Genomic DNA, 18,978 nt, shown 5'->3' with positions numbered 1-18,978 from the left:
CTAACTTCCTCAACCATACAAACAAAATCATAGCAGTCTATACAATGTTTCCTGGCTTGGCAGTCAAGCTCAGGACCGTACATTTCTTTATTTACAATAAAACCGCAAATGAACGCTCTTTATTATAGATCGCGGATGTCGGGGGTCTGGTCGTACCCGAAAATAGGGGATCTGATCCTATATACAGTCCAAAGATGTGCGGGGTAGGTGGATTGGCTATGCTAAATTGTCCTTAGCGTCCAAAATTGCCCTTAGTGTTGGGTGGGGTTACTGGGTAATGGGGATAGCGTGGAGGGGTGGGTGGGGTGCTCTTTCCAAGAGCCGGTGCAGACTCGATGGGCCGAATGGCCTCCTTCTGCACTGTGAATTCTATGATCTATATACCGGGGTGCGAGCGCGGTAGGCTCTCCTCCTCCATTTTCTCAGACGCATAGTCTGCACGATGCAGCAGAGTATCGCCAATACCAGTAAGGTTTCTATTACATATGACAGAGAGTACCAGGTTATAAACCTGTCACACCAAGATGGTGCGGTGTTGCTGGCGACCTGGCTATGGGTACCGTGGGGAAGTGAATCATTAACGGCTGGGGGGCTTGAGGTATTTGGGGTTCGCGTTTACGCGCAACCAAATGTCCATTATCATGATGTACAATCCGGAGGATGTCCTCATGGTGCGTCTTCTTTCACTTCTCTTCCCTTGTCTTCTCCGGTCCTGGAGCCTCTGGAGTTCTGTGGAATCAAGCATAGTGTCTGTAACTATCTTGGTTTAACATCTCGTATGATAGCCGGTCTGTCCTTTAGTGCCAATTACTCCCTTTATAATTGGTCACTATGTGTGACTCCCTCATTTAAAAAAAAAACAACCGAATTTTAGGACAAGACACACTTACAAATAATGAACCTGTGCGAGCCGTCTCGCAGACTGTGCGAATCTACCATCCAAATGTTTCAGGATGTAAATAGCATGTGGTTGGCAACCTAAGGGTTATCTGAAACAAACCAAACTTTTTGAACTAAAATTTCCAAAATGAGGTGCGTATGGGCCGCGACGGGTAAGAGTTGGATGGAGTCCCCGGGCAGGACGGCTACCAATGCCGTGTCTCCCCTACCCAAGCGTAGTGGACCAGAGGGGGGGGTTCCCAGGCAGGGCGGGTCCCAAACCATTTCTCCACTGCCTGAGCAACCGACAAGAACGGGCAAGAAATGTAGTCATCGTGGGGGGTTGCCGTAGTGGTTCTTCCCTCGAACCAGAAGGGCAGTTACGAACGGGCGTGTGGTATCTGTCGACAGACGAGTTCCGCTGAACTGGCGTCTGGGACCTTAACAAGTCTCTGCAGACAAACTAGTTCCTCTGAACTAGCGTCTGGCCAATAGCAAGTCTCTGTGGGCAAGTCCTCAGAGGTTTCGGCTGAAAAGGCGTGGGGCCGTGGAAATTTTTTTTTCCTGTCTGACATACAACATTTAACAAAACACTATAAACAACATAAAACATGCTGCAGGTTCCATCAGAAAGGACACAGTTTTCTCCCAAGCGGTTCCTTTTAAAACATCATCTGGACACCTCAGTTATCGGTTGCGAACAGGGTCGCAAAGGGGTTCTGGTTCTGGGAGTCAGACTCTAGGTCGTCATCTTCTCCCGGGTGCCAAACTCTTGAATGTATGAGAGCTGGAAGGGCTGCTTGGTATGACTTGGGGTCGCTCTCGTCGTTTCGGATGAGTCTGTATGAGTTGTCTCTGTGCCAATAGGTGGTGTCTAGGTGGGGACGGAATCGGGGTCGTCATGGTAGGTCGGTGGTGGGGTTTGTTCAGGAAAGGGATCATGAAGGGATCACTCGGATCGTCGTCGGAATCGCTGGGTGTGGGTCCTGTTGCATGGTGATAGTAGGGAGGCGTGCTGTGGCTATCATCCGAGTCACAATCGCTGTCTCTGCTGCTGCAGTCTGTGGGCGTTCCAGGGCGGAATGTATATTTCGGGGGTGGAGTCGAGTCCGTGGCTGGGCTGGATGTGTTGGGGGATGGTAGGGTTACATTGGCTGTGGGCGGGGTGTGGTGCGCTGCGTCGAGCATGACGTGGTGCGAGTGGTTAGACTGTGTTCCATATGCCTTCAGCTGGTTGATATGGAACCACGCAGTCTTTCTGTTGGGATACTTTATCTTGCATATGGAAGGGCTTACTTTGTCCGCAATGGAGTACGGACCCGAGTACTTTGGTGACAGGAATGTGCTGGGGTTGTATACGGAGAGCATGACTTGCTGTCCTACACTGTACTCAGTCGCATGCACTGTCTTGTCGAAACAAGCCTTGCTCTGGTTCTTCCTTGTGCCCAATTTCACTGCGGCTGCTAGCTGAGCCGTTTTAACATTCTCCACTAATTGCACTACTGCTTTCTCGTGTTTGAGGGCCGTCACCTCGGGGCTGGTCAAGTCTAAACCTAATAAAAATTCTGTGCCTTTCATGGGGCGTCCGGTCATGAGGGTGTGTGGGGTGTGACCTGTAGAAGTGGAAACTGTATTACGCAAAAACATCAGCGCAAAAGGGAGGACTGAGTCCCAAGTGGTGTTGTTTTGTTGGACCATTTTTCTGAGGGTGGAATTTTTGGGTGATGCCAAATATCGTGAGGACGTTCTGCATGACACGTCCCGTAAAATGGGAACCTTGGTCGGATTCAATGTTGCGGGGGAGTTCCCATCTTGTAAAGATGTGGTGGGTCAAAATCTTGGCTGTGGTTTTTGCAGTGTTTGTTCTGGCTGGGAATGCTTCCACCCATTTCGTAAACGTGTCTATCACCACAAGTTCATATTTACAACCATTCCTGCAAGGGGGCAATGGTCCTATAAAATCAATCTGGAGGTTAGTCCAGGGGCCATTAACGGGTCGGGTGTGACTAAGCTCAGCCTTTTTGGCATACCTGTCCGGATTATTCTGGACACAGATAAGACAATTCTCGATGTAGTGATTAACATCGTCCTTTAAAGTCGGCCACCAACAAAGCTGCTTGAGGTGGGCTGTAGTGGGATCGATTCCCTGATGTCCATGACCGTCATGGAACAAACAAATCAGTTGATTCCTGTCCTGTTCAGGAACCACATAAAGGGTGTCTTTTAACACCACACCGTCATGTGTGGTCAGTGCATTTCGAAACCTCTCATAGGGTGCTGGATAGTTTCCTTTTACAATCTCCCTGAGATTGCTATCCTGCTTCTGGGCCTCCACTAGATCCTCAATCTTTGTCTGCGAGACCTGAACTGCATTCACTGGTGCGCTTTCGGGGGGTGTCCAAAAGTATCCGTGTCTGGAACCTGCTTTAGCCAGTGCATCGGTTTTCACATTTCCGGGGGGGGGGGGGGAAGGAATGATGGTGACTACGAACTTTGACTATCCCAAAAGTCCTGTTCTGTGCTCTCTAAAATGTGACGGAGCAATGGGGCTGAGTGGAGGGGTTTTCCGTCTGCGGAAACAAATCCTCTTGCTTTCCACAGGGGCAGGAATTCCGTAAGGCCGTTGCAGACATAGAGACTGTCCGAGTATATGTCTGCTGGGCTGGGGAAGAAATCTGGGTGTTCCACTATATATACGATGGCCGTGAGCTCTGCTGCCTGCGCGCCTAAGTGGCCTGGAAGTTTTAATGATATTTCCTCTAGGGCGCGTCCCTGCACGTCCTCGACATAAATACCGCAACCTGTTATGCGCTTCCCATCCAATACTGTGGAAGATCCATCCACATAGATCTTTATGGGCTCGCACGTGTCTGTGTGCTGGTGACTCTGGGTTGAACTACCTATTTTTCTGGGGGGTGTTTTCGCGATAAAGGGGCCTGTGTTGTGGTGTGGAGAGATCATTTCACATTCATGGGGGGTCCCGGGGTACTGTAAGTTGTCGGCTAAAAAGGTGTGCGTCTTTGTCCGCTTAACAGTGATGTCCCGTCCCAGCAAGAGAAGGGTCCATCTAGCTGCTCTAATCTGGCTTACTATACCGTCCTTGAGTCGTCCGTCCAGTAAAGGTCGGGTGGGGGTGTGTTCGGTGAGAATTGTGATGGAGTTCATTCCGGTAATATACGAAAAATACTGAACTGCCCAAAATACTGCGAGCAGGTGCCTCCCACAGGCTGAAAATCCCTGCTCCACAGCATCTAAAATTCTGGAGGCGTAAGCTACGGGCCTTAACTGTTCGTGCCGTTCCTGGAGGAGCACGGCCGAAAGGGTGCGGTCTGTGGTTGCTACCTCTATAGCGTAGGGGGAAAGTGGGTCTGGAACTTGTAATGCGGGGGCTGCTATGAGTGATTGCTTCAATGTATCCACAGCATCCGTATGCTGCGGAAGCCATTCCCAAGGGGCTCCTTTCTTTAGGAGGTCTGAGAGGGGTGCTGTCTTGCTGGCGAAATCGTCAATGTGGTTTTGGCAGTAGCCAACCAGTCTTAAAAACGACCGGAGGGCTGAAACGTTCTGGGGAAGGGGCAATTTAGCAATCGAGTCAATCCTTTTATGCTCGATCTCGCGTTTACCATGTGTGATAATTGTTCCCAAATATATCACCTTATCTTCCAAAATCTGGGCCTTTTTGGGGTTGACTTTACAACCGATTGAGTGTAGAAGTTCAAGGAGTTCGGACAGAAGCTCAATGTGCTCTTCCTTGGTGTCTGTCTGCAGTAGTAGGTCGTCTACGTACTGAACCAGACATTCGGGGTGAGAGAATTTGGCTAAACCATTTGCCAGCTGTCGGTGGAAAATGGAGGGGGAGTTGTGGAATCCTTGTGGCAGGCATGTCCACGTGTACTGCTGATTTTTAAAAGTGAAGGCAAATTTGTACTGGCACGCCTTTGCCAATGGAATGGACCAGAATCCATTCCTGACATCCAAAACCGTAAAGAATTGTGAATTGAGTCCCTGCTTGAGCATGGTCTCGGGACTTGTTGCTACTGTGGGGGCTGCTGCGGGGGTGATTTTGTTGAGTTCCCGGTAATCGACGGTCAGTCGCCATGATCCATCGGGCTTTCTCACTGGCCAAATCGGGGCATTATTAGTGGAGGCTACTGATCTAAGTACGCCCTGCTCTAATAAGCTTTCTATTACCGTTGAGATTTCTCCCTCTGCCTCTTGGGGAAATCCATATTGTTTTGGGGGTCTAGGGTCAGGTCCTGTTATTTGTACGGAGCCAGTCATCCGTCCACAGTCGTGCTTGTGGGTCGCGAATGCTGCCTTGTTCTTTTGCAGAACTGCCCTAACCTGCTTGTCCGTGCTAAGGGCGGTCGGGTTGAACCAAAATTCGCCTACGGCGCTAATTTTGTTTGCGTATTCTCCTATGTTGAGCGTTGCGGGGCCTCTTGCAGACTTTGCCATTTTCCAGACACACTGGTTGACTGGATCAAATGAAAGATTGTGGGAATTCATGAAATCGATTCCCAGAATGTGTTCTGCTGTGTGGGGCAGGTCAACTAAAACTACGGGGTGTTTGGTGGTGATGGTTCCGATTTGAATGGGTACAGGGGCTGTGATGTGTCCCTGCTGTGAGTGGCCTGTAAAGCCGCTGAGGGTGATGGTGGCTGTAGTGGGCCACGTGTCTTTCTGGAATATGGTGGAGGAATTTATTGTGGTGCGGGACCCTCCTGTGTCCCATAGAAATTCGATGGGCTGTCCCCGAATTTTCGCTGCAACTACCGGTCGTCCAGACCTATCCCAAAGGGTGTCGCAGACCCAACTGGGGGAGCCCGTACACCGTCAGTCCGTTCCGATCAGGTCCGTCTGATCTGAACGGGCGCTAACACTATGAATGGGCTCTGTCTTTTTCTTAGTCAGAGTGCCCATCTGCTGGGCTCTCTGTGGCTTCCTAGGGGCATTGCATTCCCTTGCAAAGTGTCCCAACTGTTCACAGTTGTAACATTCCTGTGACTTGGGTGGGGGGCTGTTCTTTCCTTCATTCATCCATGCGGGGTTCTGGTGTGTTGTAACTGCCTGTATATCAGTGGCGGCCTGCTTTTCCTCTGGATTCTTGACTGCGGTTTGCTTTGTATAGTTTGCTCCCAAGTGCGGGACAATCTTTTCACTACCCACTTCTCGTTATGGGCCTCCTCTGAGGGATCATAACTCGCGCAAGCTTTCTGTCCTGTTTCTGTGGCATGGGAGATAAGGGTGCGGGTCCATTTGGCCATGTTGTCTGGGGATAAATGGGTGCGGTCTAAGTCTCCAAAGACTGCTGCAAAGTGGATCCACAGGCGTCCAGCGAACGCTGTGGGGTGCTCGGTCTTCTTTTGCCTGCATTTGTTGAGGCCATCTACGGGGTCACCCCGGTTATACCCGATCGCATCCAGGATCGCGGTGTGCATTTCTGCAAGGGTGCCTCCTCCTACATTCTGTGGGTCGGGAAGGGCTGCTGCTACTGAAGGGTCTAAGCTTAAAACTGTGAGCTTTACATACTCTCGCTCATCCAGGCCGTACATGTTCGCCTGATGCTTTACGGTGGCAAAGAAATGGTGGGGGTCTGAGGTGGGGAGGAACGGTGTGATCTTATCGCACGCACCCCGTAATTGGGTCACTGTTAAGGGGGTGGAGTATAGAAATTCTGCATCCTTCGATGTGGCTGTGCGGTGGGTGTTGACTGGGTTCATTGGAGCCTGAACTATCTGCTCTGTGGGGGGTTGGGGCGCTTTCCTCTTTTGTGGCTTTCCCTGCGCACATGTTCCCTGAACATATCTCTGCGCTGTTTCATTCAATTCTTCCCAATCGAGGCTGTCTTCCTGATCTAATTTCGCTCCAAAGGTTTCCTGGAAGCCTTACTGAACTGAAAGCAGCGATTGCAGCTCTGCAATCTGCTTCCTGCACTTTGCGTGATCTAGCGTACTTTGTCTTTGCTCTGTGGTGGCAGCATGGAGTGCTCTTAACGCTGCCTTTAGGTCGCTGCACTGTCTCTGCAATGCTTCTACCTGCTTTTCTGTTTCTTCACGTACCAGGACTGCACGTTGCGTGTCCTGATAGGCCTTTTCATATTGAGACTTGAAGCTGCTTGCATGCGCCAGACAAGACTGGTGTGCCCTTTTGGCATCCTCCACCTCTCCATCTTTTGCTGCAAACCTCCTTCTCAATTCTAAATTCTCTCGCTCTACCTCGCTTACATCGACCTTACTCATTCGATGTATGGCCTCTACCTCTTTCCGGAGCGTCCTAACGACCTCCTCTGTGCCTCGCAATTGAGCCAAGCAGGACACAATTGCCATCGGCTTGCGAGCTTTCCCTAAGCTCATTTTGTGGATCTCGCTCAGGTTCTCCCACCAAGTATGTCCTATACTCCCGGGGCCTGATTCCTCGTTGTCACAGAATTCATTCCAAAGGGGCCATCCTTTCCCTTTGAGATATTTCCTGATCTCTTCCTCCCAGATGGGACATTGTCCCACTCTGCTGCTGCTGGTCGCTGTGACCGCAAATTCCTCTGGGTTCATGAGGTGTTGCATTGCCATCTTTCCGATCCGAATGGTGCTCTTCAAATTTGGGACAGGGGTATTAAGGCGGTGCTATAAATACGGGTACCCCTTTCACTACTTTCCGAAGTACAAACTCCCGACAGTTTTGTCACAACAACAAATCTATCAGTTTTACCTTATCGCCCTGTTAGTTACGCATGCATACACACACTTCCGAATTTATGAGTATTGATCAGAACTGCTTGAACACTTGTGGTTTTCTGATTCCAATTGGATCTCTAATTCAAATTATTGGGTTCTCCCGGAGTGGTTATGCCACTTCTAGACTGGGTCCCGGCGGAGTCGTCAAATAATATGTTGCTAACTTTCTCCTTGGTTCGATTGCTCTGTTTTATTACCTTTGCTCTCGAGTCGCCAGGTATCCTTATGATACCGCCACGAGGTTCAAGTCCGAGTAATGATCAATAACCCAGTACTCTGATTAGTAAGATTCAAATCAAAGCACATTTATTATACACAGTAATCGCTACTCATGCACAAATTCTACATCTCAGCTACTTCTACAACTAACAGGCCTATACTTAACTTCGGACTGGCCCACCAGGTCAGGGCCTTTCGTTCGGGTTCTGAGTCTGCGGGATTCGAAGTTGGTACGGATTGGTAGCTAGGAGCGCCTATCTCGTAGCGAGCGTTGAATTAAGACTTGCGTCTGTCGGGGGTCACTGCACCGGTCACGGTCAATGTTGATTCGTGTTGCTGGGTGACCCGGGCAGGACGCAGAGGTGAAGAGAGAGCGTTTTGAACTTGGGGCTTAACTCTTATAGTCCCCAGGGGCTTTCCGCCTTTCGGGGCGGACCCTGTACCTGGTCCCAAGTGATTGGACTTTGTCCCAATCGCTTGGTTAGATTTTCTCCAATACTGGAACGGTTCCCTGATCGATGGGCGGTCTTGAGGTGCTCGTTCACCTCCTTTGTGTTGGCTCCTGGTCTGGCTTTGCTTTGTGCGTCCAAAATGTTACTTATTATTCCCGGGGATTACTCATCAGTATGCAGATGGCTGCTACATTGTTGTGGCGATGGTCGCTGGTATCGATGTTGTCTGGCCTTTGCAGAGGTAAATACACAGCAAACCTGCAGCTGCTGGTTTCTGTCTATGTTGGCTGACTTTCCCATCAGCCTTTGCCGCTCACCATTTTAAATCGGGAGTTGGCCAATTTAGGTGGCTACAGGGGGCTCCCCCCCCCCCCCCCACCTCCCCTGCAGATTAGCCATCCCCATTTCTAGGCCAGCCACGTGCCCGTGTCTCCCGCACTCTCCATTCCCCCCAGCGGCAGACCCCGCCCCGACTCTCTGAGCTCCAGCTCACCTTTGGCCAATGCAGCAGCAACCCAGTCTCCCCCCCCTTCCCCCCCACCCACCCACCCCCCCACCCCCCCCAGCTAGGTCCCCCCCCTAGCTGCATTGCTCCCCCCATAGCACTCCCGTAAGTCAGCTGACTCCTGCTGACCCCGGCCACACCCGCCACTCCATCGACCCCCCGCTTTCCATCGGACCAGCCCCGCTCTCTCTGGCGCAGCTCCCTTTTGCGGCCTAATCCCAGCTCCCCAGCTCGGGCCTCCCATCTCCCCTCCCCCCGACGGGGCCCCGTCCTTCTAACCACCGACGCCCACACTCTCACAAAACCCCCACTTCGAACCATTTCACCCTACCCCACCCAGCACCCAAGGAAACAATACCGAACAGAATAGAACATCCCCCAAAGCACAGTAACCACAGTAGCCCCCCGCGACCTCTCCTCATAACCGACCCTCAGTCCGTGTCCAACTTTTCGGTCTGAATAAAGGTCCACGCCTCCTCCAGCGTCTCAAAGTAATGGTGCCGGTCCTTAAACGTGACCCACAGTCGCGCCGGCTGCAGCATCCCGAATTTCACCCCCTTCCGATGCAGAACCGCCTTAGCCCGATTGTACCCGGCCCTCTTCTTGGCCACCTCCGCGCTCCAGTCCTGGTATATACGGACCTCTGCATTCTCCCACCTGCTGCTCCGCTCCTTTTTTGCCCATCTTAGGACACGCTCCCTGTCCACCAAGCGGTGGAACCGCACCAATACCGCCCGCGGCGACTCGTTAGACTTGGGCCTCCTCGCCAGGACTCGGTGGGTCACATCCAGCTCCAGGGGCCTCGGGAAGGCACCCGCGCCCATCAACGTGTTCAACATCGTGACCACATATGCTCCAGCATCCGACCCCTCCACTCCCTCCGGGAGACCCAGAATCCTCGACCGATTCTCCATGTCCTCGAACTTCTCCTGCCATTTCTTATGCAGCGCCTCGTGTGCCTCCACCTTCACCGCCAGGCCCAATATCTCGTCCTCATTCTCCGAGGCCTTCTGCCGCACCTCCCGGATCGCCGCCCCTTGGGCCTTCTGGGTCTCGACCTGCTTGTCGATCGAAACCTTCATCGGCTCCAGGAGCTCTGCTTTCAATTCTGTGAAGCAGCGCTTGAGAAACTCCTGCTGCTCTTGCGCCCACTGCGCTCATGCTGCCTGGTCTCCACCCGCCGCCATCTTGGCTTTCCTCCCTCGCACTTTTCGCTGCACCAGAATTACCTTTTTCACCGCTCCACTCCCGGTCCAATCCATACAGTGCTGGGGAAATCGTATTGTCACCTTCCCACACTGGAAACCGTCGAACAAATGCCGTTGGGGCCCCTCAAAAGAGCCCAAAAGTCCGTTTCTGGCGGGAGCTGCCAAACGTGCGACTTCGCTCAGCATAGCCGCAACCGGAAGTTGGAGTTGGCCCCATTAGACGTTGCCTGGCGCTTGGCCAGGTGGGCTCCAATGTTCTGATATATGCAGACTGTGTGTCCTTCCCACTTGCATGCCCGTGTGTCCCGTTAAGAACTTGCTCCTTGTCCTGGACCTTATGTAGTTTCACGATTATTGGCCCTGGTGGTTCCCTGTCTTGGGCTTTTTCCAGAGTGACCTGTGGGCCCAGTCCACCTCTGGGGGCTTTACAAAGCCCTCCTCCCTGACCAGTTTACCGAGCATTTTTGATACATATTCCGTCCATTTCTTGCCCCTTGCACCTTCCCATTGCCCGACAATCCACAGGTTCTATTGGCGCGACCTGTTTTCCTGGTCATCACCAACCTTGCCATCTCAGCTTCAAATGAGGCGATCCGCACACCTGGTCGGTGGCCAATTTCTCCAGGTCCTGCACTGTTGTCTCCAGTCTCCGCTCCGCTCTGTCTATTTTCCTTTTATGGGAGTCAGCGCAGCCTCTGTTGCAGACCTCATGGCTGACATAAAGTCCTCTTTTATCGAGTTTGTCTTTCTGGAGCTCTGTAGATAAAATCCATCAGTTGTTCCATCAATGAGTGGGCTGGTGCTGGTGACTCTGCTGGGTCCGCCATGCTCTGGTCTAGTTGGTCCGCGTACCCCCTTGTTCTGGGGTTGGGGGTCTTCCTTTCTTTGCTTTTGTTCTTCTTCGGCCCTGCTACATCTCAGTCGGTTGGGTATAAAGTGCGGGTAAACTAGGGAACGTTGTTGTATTTTTGGTGCCTGTTTGACGGGTTAAAAAGGTTTGGTGAGAAGTTTCCAAGAGAGAACCACCTTTTCTGCGACCGCTCGGCTCATGACTGCCATTTGAAATCAGATAGATAGATTCTTTAATAAGGGGATCAGGAAGAAGGCAGGAGAATGGGAATGAGAAACATATCAGCCATGATCAAATGGAGGAGCAGACTCAATGGGTCGAGTGCCTTAATTCTGCTCCTATATCCTATGGCCTTATGGTAATTCTCTGAATGGTTGCTGACAAACTTTAAGTGTCTACTTCTTGGTACAAGTTGTAGCCTCTGGCATAATAGGATAACCCTGAATTCCAGGAACAGCTAAATATTTGCTGTTTCATTTCTATTGCAAGTATGTCTGTCTTGGATATGGAGACCAAAGCTGCGTAGAGTACTCCAGTGCGATCTCAACAAAACCGTATACAATTATAGAAAGACATTAAAAAAAAAGTAAAGTGTCCATTTCTTTTTTTTTCCAATTAAGAGCCAATTTAGCATGGCCAATCTACCTACCCTGCACATCTTTGGGTTGTGGGGCTGAGATCCACGCAAACACGGGGAGACTGTGCAAACTCCACACGGACAGTGAACCAGAGCTGCGATCGAACCTGGGAACCCGGCGCTGTGAGGGCACAGTGCTAACCCTGCGCCACTGTGCTGCCCTTATTCCATCACATTCCTGACTTATGCCTTGTAAATGGTGGACAGGCTTTGCGGAGTCAGAAGTCTAGATCCTCTGGCCTCTCCTTGGGGTGTTTCTTGGTGACGGGAGATGGCCCACCATTGGCCGGTGGCGGGATCTTCTGGTCCTGCTGCTGTCAATGGGACTTCCTGTTGAATCCACCCTATGCTGTTGAGAAACACACGGAGAGGTGCACTGTTGATGGGACTGGAAGATCGTCAGGCATGAACAACCGGACGATCCCGCCCAGCAGGTGAGTTACCTGCTGCAGGGCTCCTAGTCTCTGACTTGCTCTTGTAACCACAGTATTTATATGGCTAGTCCAGTTCAGTTTCTGGTCAATGGTAACCCCCAGTATGTTGATCTTGGGAGATTCAGAGAAGGCAATGCCACATTGCCATTGAATGTTAAGGGACAATGGTTACGTTCTCTCTTTTCGGAGATGCTCATTGCCTTGCACTTGTGTGGAGTGAATGTTACTTTTCACTTATCAGCCCAAGCCTGGATATTGTTCAGTTCTTGCTGCATATGGGCACAGCTGCTTCAGTGACTGAGGAGTTGCGAATGTTGCCAAATATTATACAATAATCAACGAGCAGTCCTGCTTCTGACTTTGTGATGGAGGGCGGCACGGTGGCACTATGATTACAGGGGCAGGGACCCAGGTTCAATTCCGGCCTTGGATGACTGTGTGGAGTTTGTATGTTTTCCCTGTGTCTGTGTGGATTTCCTCCGGGTGCTCCGGTTTCCTCCTACAGTCCAAAGATGTGCAGGTTAAGTGGATTGGCCATGCTAAATTGCTCCTTCGTATCCAGGGATGTGCAGGTTAGGTTATGGGGATAGGGTGGGGTGGACGGTGGAGTGGACAAGGGTAGAGTGCTCTTTCAGAGGGTCGGTGCAGACTCTGGCCAAATGGCCTCCTTCTGCACTGTAGGGATTCTATGAGGGAAGGTCATTGATGAAGCAGCTTAAGATGGTTGCACCTAGGACACTACCCTGAGGAACTCCTGCAATGATATTTTGGAGTTGAGGTGATCGACCATCAACAACCACAACCATTTTCCTTCGTGGCAGGTATAATTTGCACCAATGGAGTATTTCCCCCCTGATTTCCATGGAGTCCAGTTTAGCTAGGGCTCCTTGATGTCAGTCGGTCAAATGTTGCCTTGATATCAAGGCCAATCACTCTCGCTTCACCATCTCAAATAACAACAGAAAATGCTGGAAATGTTCAACAGGTTAGGCAGCATCTCTGGAGCAAGAAACAAAGTTAATGTTTGAGGTCAATTACCTTTCATTAGAATTGAGAAAAAATAGATGTAATAGGTATTAAACAAATAAAGGAGGATGAGTGAGGAAAGAAATAGAAAGGAAGTTCTTTTAGAGTGGAAAGCTGGAGAGATTAAATGACGAGTTGAAGGCACGAGATCAACAGGAATGCACAATGAGGCAAAGGACAAAGAAGGCAGCATAGGAGGTAAGTGGAGCTGTTAAAATGATAGATGACCGGACGTTCAAGCTCATGCTTGGAGACTGAATGGAGATATTCTTCAAAGCAGTCGCCTAGTTTACATTTGCCCTGCCGAATTCTGGATGATCAGTTGTTCGGAGGACTGGAGTGCTCCAACTTATTTCAGCTGTCTGATTGCTATGTTTGAAGGGTGGCACGTGGCACAGTGGTTAGCACTGCTGCCTACTGCGCTGAGGACCCGGATTTGAATCCCGGCCCTGGGTAACTGTCAGTGTGGAGTTTGCACATTCTCCCCGTGTCTGCGTTAGTTTCACCCCCACAACCCAAAGATGTGCAGGTTAGGTGAATTGGCCACGCTAAATTGTCCCTTAATTGGACAAAGAAATTGGGATGGAGGGTGGCCCTGAGAAAAGACTATCTGACCATTTATTTAATTGCTGTTTTTGGGATCTTGCTGTGTGAAAATTGGCTGCTGTTTTCATACGTTATTGCATTGACAACTAATCAAAAAGTACTTGATTTGCTGTGAAGCATTTTGGGAGATCCTGGGACTATGAAAAATGCTATTTCAATGCAAGATATTTAGTGAAATCCTAGTGACATCGCTGTAACCTGGATTCGGGGAATTGCAAACAGCTCAGCAACTTTCTAGAAAGGCTTTACTGTCTGGTAATGAACTGCATGCTGTTTCCCTCTTAAATTGTTCATTTCTACACCTAATAGTTGGCTTTTATTTTGTAACAGATCTCCACTTTAAGATGATAATGAACCAGAGGCTGTCCCCTCAAGGTAAAGTGTTTCATTAATTTTTATTTCCTGTTTCGTTAATTTTGTCTTTTACAGGATTTTTAAACAGAAGGATGGTTTATGTGCCCAGGGCGTGCACATGCAGCAACTATCAACAGAGCAAATAGGGCGTTGAGCCACATGGCTAAAGCAGTAATTTAGTGAGCAGAGGAAGTCATGATTTAACTTTAAGGGCTCCGGTCAGACCTCACCTCAAAAACTGTATCCATTTCAGGCCATTGAGACATGGAGGTGATATTAGAGTGCTGAAGGGAATAAAGGGAAGAACCATGGAGCTGATCATGTGTGCACAGTGATTAGCACTATCGCTTCACCGTGCCAGGGACCCGGGTTCGATTCCGGCCTTGACTGTCTGTGTGGAGTTTGCACTCCTTGTGTCTGTGTGGGTTTCCTCTGGGTGCTCCGGTTTCCTCCCACAGTCCAAAGATGTGCAGATTAGGTGGATTGGCCATACTAAATTGCCCCATGGTGTCCAGATGTGTGCACGTTAGGTGGGGTTGGGTGTGTGTGTGTGGAGAGGGAGGGGGTCGATGGGAATGCATCTTGGTAGGGTGTCCTTTTGGAGTGTTGGTGCAGACTCGAGGGGCCAAATGGATGCCTCCCACATTGTATGGATTCTATGGATCAACAGCATCTGTATTTACCAGGAAGGACTAGACAAATTGGGCTTTTCAGCTTTGGGCGGAGGGTGGGGGGGCGGGGGGGGGAGAGAAACTCAGTTGTGTTCTCCTGGGAAGGTTCTCTTGGAGCGGTATAAGAGATGTAGGACCACTCTGAGATAACAGAGAAAGTGTAATTGTGGGGAGTGAAGGAAGGGCGGCACAGTGGTGCAGTGGTTAGCACTGCTGCCTACGGAGCCGAGGACCCTGGTTCGATCCCGGCCCCGAGTCACTGTCCATGCGGAGTTTGCACATTCTCCCCGTGTCTGCGTGGGTCTCACCCCCACAACCCAAAGATGTGCAGGTTAGGTGGATTGGCCGTGCTAAATTGCCCCTTAATTGGAAAAAAAAATACTTTTGTGAGGGCCACGAAGAATCCAGCACTGGTTGAAGGATAGAAAGAAATAACATTTATTTACAATAACACATATATATATATATATATATATATATATATATATATATATATATATATACACACACAACAGCAGCAGCAACACCTTGCTGCTCGCTCTCCTCTAGCCGGTTCCAAACTGGCCAGCTTTATTTATGCAGGGAATCTGCTAATGATTTCTCCGCCCCCCTCATTGGGGAAGCTCATACTCCCAAAGGATTGTGGGATTGCCATTAGTCCCCAGCCAGTGGTAAGCAGGCAGGTTATAACACCCCCCCCCCCCCCCCCCCCCCCCCCACCCCCCCAAAAGTCCAAGGAATCCACCGAAGACCCTGGCGAAGGAGGGCGTCGGACTCATTTTGCCGCAGGCCGGACACCATTTGCACGAGTCACTGGATCAGGCGGCGTGTAACGAGACGGAGAACGGCGCTTCCGTGATGAACGGTTGTACATTCACGGCCAGTGGGCCCGAGAATTCCCCCTCTGAGGCGTCCTGTGTCTCCATCTCGGAGTCCGCTGTCTCCGTCATCTCGGCGTCTCCATCTCCACGCGGTTCTGTAACGACCTGCGCAAGCTTTCAGTGAGGCACCAGAGGAAGATTGTGAGGACTACTTTCCATTGTCTCTGGTCTCTGTGGCTGTAGAAATGAGCTCTGGGGGCAGGGAATCTTTGGAAGGGATAGTCTTCTGGACCGAACGTGGTCTACATGTTTGCACTGGAGACGACCCTGGGCTTGCACCTGGTAAGAGATAGGGCCCGTTTTGTGAAAGGTTAGTGCCCATTTGCTGAACCATTACGCCTTGGACCCTCTGGGCACCACCAGCAAAATTCCGAACGAACACTGGGTGACCGGGTGCAAACCGCCGAATCGGCCGATGCCGAGAAAACCATGTCCCTGCCGTTCTTGTGTGCGGCGTACTTTTGCGCCAATGTCCGGGAAAACCATGCTAAGGCGGGTGCGAAGTCTCCGGCCCACTATGAGTTCCGTAGGAGCTACCCCAGTCACCGCATGTGGGGTGGTCCGATATGAAAACAAAAAATGAGCCAGTCTCGTGTCCATCGACCCGGAAGACTGCTTCTTTAGGCCTTGTTTGAATGCCTGCACTGCGCGCTCCGCCAACCCTTTTGAAGCCGGGTGGTAAGGGGCGGTGCGGATATGGCGTATGCCATTCATCTTCATTAACCTTGGAAACTGCCACCGCCGGGAGAACCCCATCAAGGACCCTCTCAAGGCAAACTTTATTCGCTCCAGGCTGAGGAACCCCACACTCCACACTCGGGGGTTTCAAGTCCCTCCACATTAACAGAATCCGTCTCCAGGCTACCAGGGAGGCAAAGGCCAGTACCTCGACCTCTTTCGCTTCCTGCACTCCCAGATCCTCCGCCACCCCAAATATCGCTACCGCTGGGCTCGCCTTCACCCGAGCGTCCAAAACCCTAGACATCACCCTTGCAAACCCCTGCCAGAATCATTTAAGCGGCGGGCATGCCCAAAACATATGGGCATGATTCGCCGGACTCCCCGCACACCTCGGGCACCTGTCCTCCACCACAACAAACCTACTCAATCTTGCCGCCGTTATATGCGCCCGATGCACCACCTTAAACTGGATTAATCCGAGCCTGGCACATGAGTTCACCCTGCCCAGGGCATCGGCCCACAGGCCCTCATCCAGCTCCTCGCCCAGCTCCTCCTCCCACTTATCCTTCAACTCCCCCACTGAGGCTTCCTCTACCTCCTGCAGCTCCTGATATATGTCTGACACCTTCCCCCACCCTATCCTGGATCCTACGCGGGGGCAGCGCGGGAATGTCCCCACCTGTTTTCTAAGGAAGTCCAGAACCTGTAGGTACCTGAACGCATTTCCGGGGGCAGGCCGAACCTTTCCTCCAGTGCCTGCATGCTGGGGAAAACCCCGTCTATAAACAGGTTCCCCCATCCTCCTAATACCTGCCCTATACCAGCCTTGGTATCCCCCATCCAACCTACCCGGCGGCTACGCACCAAGAATACCCTTTTGACTCGCGGGGTTTTATTCGCCCACACAAATCCCGTAACAATCCTATTCACCCGCTTAAAGAAGGACTTGGGGATGAAAATGGGGAGGCACTGAAATACAAAGAGGAACCTGGGGAGAACAGTCATCTTCAAAAGCGGGAGCATATCCCACCTTTTAAACTCTCCCTCCATCTGCTCCACTAGCCGGGTAAAGTTGAGCCTGTGCAGGGCATCCCAGTTCCTGGCCACTTGTATCCCCAAGTACCGAAAGCTCCTCTCCACTATCCTGAGCGGGAGCTCCCTCAGTCTCTCCTCCTTGCCCCTACCGTGGACCACGAACAGCTCACTCTTCCCCAAGTTCAACTTATACCCCGAGAACCTCCAGAAGTCCCCCAGGATCCGCATGACCTCCCCCATCCCCACTAACGGGTCCGAAATATACAACAGCAGGTCATCCGCGTAGAGGGAGACCCGGTGCTCCTCCCCTCCACGCACCAGCCCCCTCCAATCCCCCAAAGTCCTGATCGGAATGGCCAACGGCTCAATTGCCAGGGCAAACAGCAACGGGGACAGGGGACACCCCTGTCTCGTACCCCGGTGCAGCCTGAAATATTCCGACCTTGGCCGGTTTGTGGACACACTCGCTACAGGGGCCTGATACAGCAGCTTGACCCACCCTATAAATCCCTCCCTAAATCCAAACCTGCCTAGCGCCTCCTACAGATACTTCCACTCCACCCTGTCAAAGGTCTTCTCCGTGTCCATCGCAGCCTCCACCTCGCCCCCTTCCGAGGGCATCATGATAATATTCAGGAGCCTCCTCACATTCGCGTTCAGCTGCCTGCCCTTAACAAAACCTGTCTGGTCCTCCCCAATCACTCCCGGGACACAGTCCTCTATTCTGGTGGCCAGAATTATTTGCCAACAGCTTGGCATCTACGTTCAGGAGCGATATTGGCCTGTAGGATCCACACTGAAGCGGATCTTTCTTCTTCAGGATAAGCGAGATCAATGCCTGCGACATTGTCGGAGGGAGGGTCCCTTTCTCCTTTGCCTCATTGAAGGTTCTCATCAGGAGCGGGCTCAGCAGCGCCGAGAACTTCTTATGAAATTCTACGGGGAAGCCGTCCGGGCCGGGGCCTTGCCTGTCTGCATGCCTGCCAGAGCCCTGACTACCTCCTCCAACCCAATCGGGGCCCCCAGTCCCTCACCCGCTCTGCTTCCACCCTTGGGAACCTCAACCGGTCCATGAACCGCCTCATCCCTTCCCCCTCGCCGGGAGGTTCCGACTCGTATAACCTTCCGTAGAACTCCCTGAAGACTTCATTCACCCTCTCTGGGCTCAGCACCATGTTGCCTTCCCTATCCCGCACTCCCCCAATCTCTCTGGTCTCCTCCCTCCTGCGCAGCTGGTGTGCCAGCATCCTACTCGCCTTCTCCCCATACTCATACACTGCCCCCTTCGCTTTCCTCAGCTGTGCCTCCACCTTCCCCGTGGACAGCAAGTCAAAACTCCGCCTGTAATTTCCGGTGCTCATTCAACCACCCCCCCTCTGGGGCCTCCGCGTACCTCCTATCTACCCTGAGTATCTCCTACCAGTCTCTCCCTCTCCACCCCCTCCTCTCTATGGGACCTAATGGAGATTAACTCTCCCCTAATGACCGCCTTCAGAGCCTCCCAAACCACTTCCACCGTCACCTCTCCTGTGTTATTCGCTCCCACATAATTCTCAATACTCCTCCTTATCCGCCCGCACACCTTCGTCCGCCAGCAACCCCACACCCAGTCGCCAGAGAGGGGGCTGACCCCGTTCCGCCCCCAGTCGCAGGTCCACCCAGTGCGGGGCATGGTCCGAGACCGCAACGGCCGAGTATTCTACCCCCTCCACCCTCTGGATTAACGCCCTACTCAACACAAAGAAGTCTATTCGCGAATAGACTTTATGGACATGGGAGAAAAATGAAAACTCCTTCGTCCTTGGC

The 18,978-nt window shown here is 51.7% G+C and overlaps 1 protein-coding gene across 5 annotated transcripts in view; it reads left to right on the top strand.

Annotated features, from left to right (window-relative positions):
- ccdc74b (coiled-coil domain containing 74B) overlaps window positions 1–18,978 on the top strand; it is a 104,798-nt gene that overhangs the window by 39,521 nt on the left and 46,299 nt on the right. For all 5 annotated transcript variants that reach the window (XM_072499543.1, XM_072499516.1, XM_072499534.1 and 2 more), the window contains exon 3: window positions 13,881–13,925. In XM_072499543.1, the coding sequence (XP_072355644.1) occupies window positions 13,881–13,925 (45 nt within the window). The remainder of the gene's footprint in view (window positions 1–13,880; window positions 13,926–18,978) is intronic.

This window comes from Scyliorhinus torazame, chromosome 1, assembly GCF_047496885.1.
Source record: "Scyliorhinus torazame isolate Kashiwa2021f chromosome 1, sScyTor2.1, whole genome shotgun sequence".
NCBI lineage: Eukaryota > Metazoa > Chordata > Chondrichthyes > Carcharhiniformes > Scyliorhinidae > Scyliorhinus > Scyliorhinus torazame.
This window is presented reverse-complemented; position numbering and strand designations above follow the sequence as displayed.